General features: G+C 40.7%; 2 protein-coding genes across 2 annotated transcripts; one reads left to right on the top strand and one right to left on the bottom strand.

Annotated features, from left to right (window-relative positions):
- The first annotated feature begins 1,028 nt into the window (after window positions 1-1,028).
- LOC118824856 lies at window positions 1,029-2,581 on the top strand. The gene is made up of 3 exons (XM_036595295.1): window positions 1,029-1,129; window positions 1,207-1,262; window positions 1,342-2,581. Exons 1-3 carry the CDS (start codon window positions 1,110-1,112, stop codon window positions 2,436-2,438), a joined length of 1,173 nt encoding a protein of 390 aa, XP_036451188.1. The 5' UTR covers window positions 1,029-1,109; the 3' UTR covers window positions 2,439-2,581.
- A 1,461-nt stretch (window positions 2,582-4,042) lies between these two features.
- On the bottom strand, window positions 4,043-6,523 carry LOC118825154 (phospholipase A2-like). The gene is made up of 4 exons (XM_036595706.1): window positions 6,387-6,523; window positions 5,138-5,288; window positions 4,413-4,546; window positions 4,043-4,251 (listed from the first exon to the last, which is right to left on the bottom strand). The coding sequence occupies exons 1-4, from the start codon at window positions 6,433-6,435 to the stop codon at window positions 4,133-4,135; spliced, it is 453 nt and encodes a 150-aa protein (XP_036451599.1). The 5' UTR covers window positions 6,436-6,523; the 3' UTR covers window positions 4,043-4,132.
- Window positions 6,524-6,914: the final 391 nt, after the last annotated feature.

The following is a 6,914-nucleotide window of genomic DNA, read 5'->3' as shown; positions in this document are numbered from 1 at the left end:
CAAGAGGATTTACTCAGTTGCAAAAACAAAAAATCAAGTATGTCAAAAATATCAGAAACCATTTCAAAATATAATACATTACTCAAAGATAATCTTTTTACAGAAAACAACTGAGATTAAGATCCTCATTCTTACCTTTAGGGAACAGAGATAAAAGTACCTCCAAAAGGCCTCCCTCTGTCATAATCTTTTGTCCCGATCTCCATCTCCTCTTTGCAGTGAAATATTTTTGAATCAATATATACTTTCGATAGACTTGTCTGACTTTTCAACAGCATGACTGCCCAATTGACAATATATCCACATGTTATGATGCCTGAAGATACAAACACAACTCATCATCATTAACTTCATTTTTAACTGCTTAGTCCAGATAGGGTTGGGGCACAAACACAGCTCCTCTAGACAAATTTTTTAAAAACACTGTAAACAACATTTTTTGAACAAAGGACTACTGGAGGCACCGTAAGGCTGAACCAACACATTTTCACTTTCGCTGCAAACAGAAAGGTTTTAAATTTTAAAAAATATTTAAAAATGCATTCAAGAGACACTCAAGAATAATTTTGAGGAAAGCATTTGGAAAAATAATATTAACTATAATAATACGGGGCCTCATTCACCAAGCATTCTTAAGGAGAAATTTCCTCTTAAAACCCTCTTATGCAGTTTTCACAAAGATTCTGACATTTACTAATTTGGGACTAACTAATTTGGGACTACCTTTCTTATTTGGGATTTGTTCTTCGGTAAGAACAGAATCCACACACACTCAAGAGCACAAAACTGAGAACAATTCTGCAGTTTAAGAACACGTGATAAATCTGATGTAAACTTTTTCTTAGGACCTTTCTGAAGAACGCATTTAAGAAAAAACTTAGGAAGATATTGTTAAATGAGATCCATTGTTTTTCAGGACAATTTCTCTGGGACACACCAGAAAGAATCTGATGTCATTGGTCATGTGACAAGTGAGCAGGTGATACTAATTAGGATTCTTTACCAAAACGCTCAAAAAGACAATCAGATGCAGGATTGGTGGTGTTTGTAGTGTTTTGGGTGGTGTGTGTTTTAGGAGTTTGTCTTCTCTCATTTATATTTCAAAAAAAATGGGATGGGAGTGGAAGAGGTATTTATACAATTTCCCTTTGTTTCTCAGATTTAATTCATGTGTAAATCCTGTGTAAATGTCTCTTTGTGTTGCAGACTGTACTTATTTTCCATTGGTTTGATCCTCTTGGGGAATACAGATGGATTTAGTGGTAAGATCTCAAAAATCTTTCAAATCTAACCAAGTCATGATTATCTATATTTTAGCTGACTTCTTGTTGTCCTGCACAGTTCAGCCTAAACCATCTACCAGTGACTGGCAACCTGTAGGTTCTGTTGTCTCAAAGAACCAACCTCGTCCTCCTCCCCAAAACCACTTTAACTTTGACACAGCTAGAACCCAACCTTCTGAGCTGCCCTCCACAAATACTGCAAGTGGTAAATCTGGGTGGGCAGAATTTGACCCTAAAATCCACATGTCCACCTCTAAGTCCCAAATTGCTCAGCATGGTGCTGTTTCAGTTCAGACTTCTGGTGCTGGTAAACCTGTACTAAATGTCCAGAACCAATATGGTCAGCCCCTTATGCGTCAGGGAAGCTACAGGACCCCACCGTCAAGGCCATATTGGTATGCTTCAAATAATTGGAAGCCTGTTAACTGTGGACATCTTGCTTCCCGATATCCTGCCAGAAATCAAGATGTACCCAGGCCTGTGGCCAAATCCCAGAGCTCAGAAAATGAGCTTATGTCTACCTATAATCAGAACAGCTATGGTGCTCAACTCTCAGGAGCTTCTCGCTGGTATACTTTGGAGGGACGGCAGACTCCATCTTCATACCAAAGCACCCCAAACCAGCCAAACAAGCCCATGCCTCAATCATCTTGGAGTTTAGCAAACCAGTATTCTGCCACCTCTCTGAATCAAGGTACCTATAGAGATCAGCCCACTGTACCTTCAAGCCAATATAGCTCTTCAGGGAGGCTGAGTGTTCCATCACCACCTAAATCTCAAAGCAAGCCTAGTGACTATATCTTGGGATCTTTGACCCAGCCAGCAAACCAGCTCATGACCCTATCCCAGACTTCAGGTGCATCTCCTGTTGTCTCTTTGGGTCAGAGCAGATATGGGGCTCAATCCACAGCTGCCTCTGGATCGTACAATGTCCAGGCCTCTAGCCAGTATACCTTTTCCCGGGGGCAGAGCACTCCTTCATTTTCCCAGTCAAGAGACACCCTGACTCAAGTCCAGTCCCAGCCTTTGTCCAAGCCCATGATCCCAACAGAGAGTTTAGGCACTAAGTACATGTCTTCAATTCCAACTAGCTCAGGTGCTAAATGGTATAGGGTGGATCCTCTTAGGCTCCAGGTTTTGCAATTATCCCACTAGGGGATGACCAGGCTGCCTCAAGCAACTATCCTCCTACAACTGAAAGCCAAAGCACCCCAACCATATTTGTATTTCAAAGCCAACGTTAACATACTTTTTTAAATGCAGCCTTGACCCAGAGTGGTGTTCAGCCTCCAACTTTACAAACCTCAAATGCTTCCAACCCTTCAGTCCTCATGTCCCAGGCCCCCTAGAGAGTCCAAAAATAGTGCAGAGAACGCAATCCATCATCTCCTAGCCAAATTTCAATTACTTCTCAAAGCCAAAGCACCCCAGGCACTTTTATAATTGCTTTCAAAGCCAAAATTTCAGTTGGAGCCTTGACCCAGAGAGGCCAGTTTCCATCTTTCCAAACCTTCAGCAGATTCTCTAGTATATCCCAAGATGCCTCCACTTCTGTTTCTGAGCCATCCCAGAGGGCCCAAAGCTCAATAAGACCCCCATGGGTTCTCACCCTTTGCTTCAGAGTGGTGCATCTCAGGTGGGACATATTGACCAGTACAGCCCACTAAGTAGTCCCTCATCCAGAGCCTTCATGTCTGCTCAAAGAACCCCAACCAACTTTGGACTTGTGCAATGGCAGAGCAGCCAGGCACTGGGGGACCTCTGACCAACCAACATCTGCTGTAGGCTCTTACCTCAACCAGCAGATATTTGAAGCACAAGAGTCAAGTGGCTCTTCAGCTTTTCAGGTTGCTCCAAGCCTTACTGATTCCTCTAATAGGTTGTGGTCAACCAGCTACAGCTTTGCTCAAAACCTAAATGACCCCAGTGACTGCAAACCTGCAACCTGGCATTTGTCTGAACTGTTTTGACTCTGTGGTCAAGTGCCGAGTATTGTATCAATTGCCACATGTTCCTGACCAAGTCTTGCTTATTTGAATGGTACTATGTTTGAATGTTCAGCATTAAAAAAAATAAGCTGATTGGCCATTTTGTTCTGGTTCTTTTTGATGGTCCTTGTTCTGGTTCTTGCATGTTAACATAAATGCATTGATTCATTGCTGTTTTTGTATTTAAAAATACAAGGGTTACTCCCCAGGTTACTTGTGCGCTGCGTACACAAGTGTCTTTCTATTTATTTTTGTGTGTTGAATGCTTTTAAGATCAAGACTGAGTAAAGCTAGTGAAAATAATTCTGTAAAATATATACCATAGCAACCAGTCAAGCCCTACTCACAGTGTACATAAAATGTGGCCTGTGCAAAAGTTGCAGTTTGCATAATGTGTTGCCTTTTTTACATTTCAAAAATCAAGGAAGTGTCATTTGACCAGGGTTGTTGAAACTTCTGGATATGACTGTATAAGCTGGTATCAAACACTTGATCAGGTGGAGAAGTACAAATTCGGTACAATCCACTTTTGTAGACTTGTTTTACACTTTCTAAGAACTTGTATACTTAAAATCTGAGCTGAGCTCATTGTCTCCTGGATGAATAATCTGGGTCTTTGCACTAAATGATATCTAAACCTGACACTGTGACAAACAGCAACATGTTTGATATGCAGTAAACACATTATGTATTTGCCATAATCTTCCAAAAGGAATGCCTGTGTTATATGGAGAAGTCATAATGTGTAAAATAAGAAGCAGACACCAGATGATGTGTCATGACAGCTGCTTGTTTATGCTGAGTTTATTGCTTAATGCACAAAAGGTTTTCATATCTGTCCAGTCAGAAGCTCTGTGTGGTTCATTTGCAGCGATCGCTGGGCAGGTGCTTATTCTCCTCATTGTAGCCAGCAACAGCAAAGCACTCAGCAGCCTTCCTGTCACACTCGCAGATGAACATCTCGCACTCGTTGTTGTTGCCTGAGAAAGATTAATTGAATTTTATTTAAATAAAAAAAAACTGTTTTCCTTGCTATGGGCCCTTTAAGCGATAATCATGTCCACAAATTGTTTACTTTTTTCGGCATGAAATTCCACTTAAAAAAAGCCTCATGCTGATCAAATTGCTGTGTGCCACTTACTTTTGCAGGTGATCTTCTTATTGGCTTTGTCACACTGGTAGGCATAGATCTCAGTGTAGGGATTGTCCAGGATGGGCCAGCAGGCGTCATGCTGCATAGCATCACTGTAGCACTGGTCATGAACATGACAGCATCTGTAGGCATGGGAGAGAATTTAAGGAGGTTTCATTTTTGCTCAAATAAATGCATTATGACAACATTAGATGAAAACATGACCAATATATCTAGGATCTTGTAAAACTGTTCATATTCACCTTCTACACTTTCTTCAAGCATTATTTAGTAAAGAAAATGGTTCTACATAGAACCATGAACACTCAAAGAACCCTTTGCATGATTAAAGGGTTTTTGCATCATTAAAACATTTAATAGTTCTTCAAATTGATGGAGAACGTGTTGTAGATGGTTCTACAAAGAATCCCTTTGAAAAGGGTTCTGTATAGCCTCAAAAAGGGTTCTTCTACTGTTACAAGATTGACATCATAACAATAGAAGAAGGTTTTGGTGCTATACAGAGCCATTTTCAGAAAGGTCATCTACAGCCCTTTTTTTGTCATGCAAAGGGTTCTTTAAGTATTTATGGTTCTATATAGAACCATTTTCTTTACTAAAGAACCCTTGAATAAACATCTTTTTTAAGTGTGTACAGGGGTGCAAATCCATGCTACAACCAATTATTCAATGTGTAAAAAGAGTTTTTTTTTTCCTGGTTCGTTGTCTCTGACCTGTCCAGCTCGTCGACAGGGGTTCCTGAGCCACCCTTGCCGCAGTAGCAGCCGTAGTCGCTGTAATCCAGGGCTGGCCAGCTGTCAGGCATGGTGCAGAGGATCATACCCCTGAACTGCCACAGAGCCCTGTAGTCGAGGTAGGCCTGAGCTGAATCAAACAAACACACATACACAGTTAATTAAGGTACATGATATTCAACAAGGTGAATCTGACACTGATGTGGTGGTGGTCTGTTAGTGTGTGTTGTGCTGATGTTGTTGGTCCACCTTATATATGTAAAGTCAAAGACAGTAGCTCATCTGTTGCTGCACAGTTTGTGTTGGTCATCCTCTAGTCCTTCATCAGAGGTCAAGGACGCTGCCCACAGGACACTGTTGACCGGATGTTTTTTGGTTGGTGGACGATTCTCACTGCTGTGTCTGATCCACTCGCACCAGCACAACACACACTAAAACACGACCACCATGTCAGTGTCACAGCAGTGGTGAGAATGCTCCACCACCCAAATATTACCTGCTGTGTGGGGGTCCTGTGGGGGTTCTGACCCTTGAAGAACAGGGTGAAAGTGGGCTAACAGAGTATGTAGAAACAGATAGACTACAGTCTGTAAATGTAGAACTACAAAGTGCTCCTATATGGTAGGAGATGCAAGGAGGCAGGTTTAATATGTGTGTGTGTGTGTGTGTGTGTGTATATGTATGTATGTATGTATATATATATATGTATATATATATATATATATATACTAGCAAACACAGCTTTAAACAGTTGTACACACTATAAAATCATAATGACTTTCTTTAAAATACAAAAGTTTTCTAATCGCAGAAAGTGCGTGTTTCGGTAGTGATCATTTTTAATGTTCCTCTCATTAAGAATTACCCAATACCCAATTAAAAATACCCAATAAATGATGCTGTTGTATATATTTATTATTATCTTATATACTGTGGGGCCTCAATTTGAACTTATTCAGTAGAATGACCCATATATAAATAAACTTTTGTTTGCGCACCAGATAAGTTGGCTTGCTCATGAGAAAGCATGCTCCCGATACTAAGCGTAAACATTTCTCATGTGCACATGAAACTCTCTGGTGAGCATGTTCATTTTTGGTGCACATGCAAATGTTTGTATGCTCACCTGAAAGCTTCAGGACTTTTATTTTGCTATAGTATGTGGCTCAGTATGTGGAGCTCTGGGCTCTGCTCTAAACTCATTCTAATAAAAAAAACAGGCACTTACTGACTGTGAGGCCAAGGGCCAACAAGAGCACAGTGTGGAGGGTCTTCATGGTGTCCAATAGAGAGATCGACTCAGACTCATCTCTCAGCCAGCTCTCCTTATGTAGCCTCAACGCAACCTTGAAATGTTTAACTGGCACAGATAACATAGAGAGCTGCAGGCAAGTTTCAGAGCACATATGGAACCACGCCTGGAAACTCTCACAGCCTGACAGGCATTGCCTTATCTCACACCATGACAGCCTGACATGATATGCACTGGTAAGAAATGTAGTTTCTTTAAAATAAGCTATGCTTTGCAAGGCATAATTGATGCTGAAATATTTAGAGCTGGTGCATTACAGCAGGGAAGACTGAAGTGTGCATTTTTTTTTTTTTTTTCCTATTTTGAGATTGCTGTAAAAATATAAGATTACTCAACATACTTTTATTCATTTTCCTGTTTTAAGCAATTTTATCTAGTAAACCTGTCTTATTCTTTTGGGAGATAATTGTGCTTGTTTCACGCATTAAGCCTGCATTCCCAGTT

This window comes from Colossoma macropomum, unplaced genomic scaffold (genome assembly GCF_904425465.1).
Source record: "Colossoma macropomum unplaced genomic scaffold, Colossoma_macropomum, whole genome shotgun sequence".
NCBI classification, from domain to species: Eukaryota; Metazoa; Chordata; class Actinopteri; order Characiformes; family Serrasalmidae; genus Colossoma; species Colossoma macropomum.
Note: the sequence above shows the minus strand (reverse complement) of the source record. Positions and strands in the feature narration are given on the sequence as shown.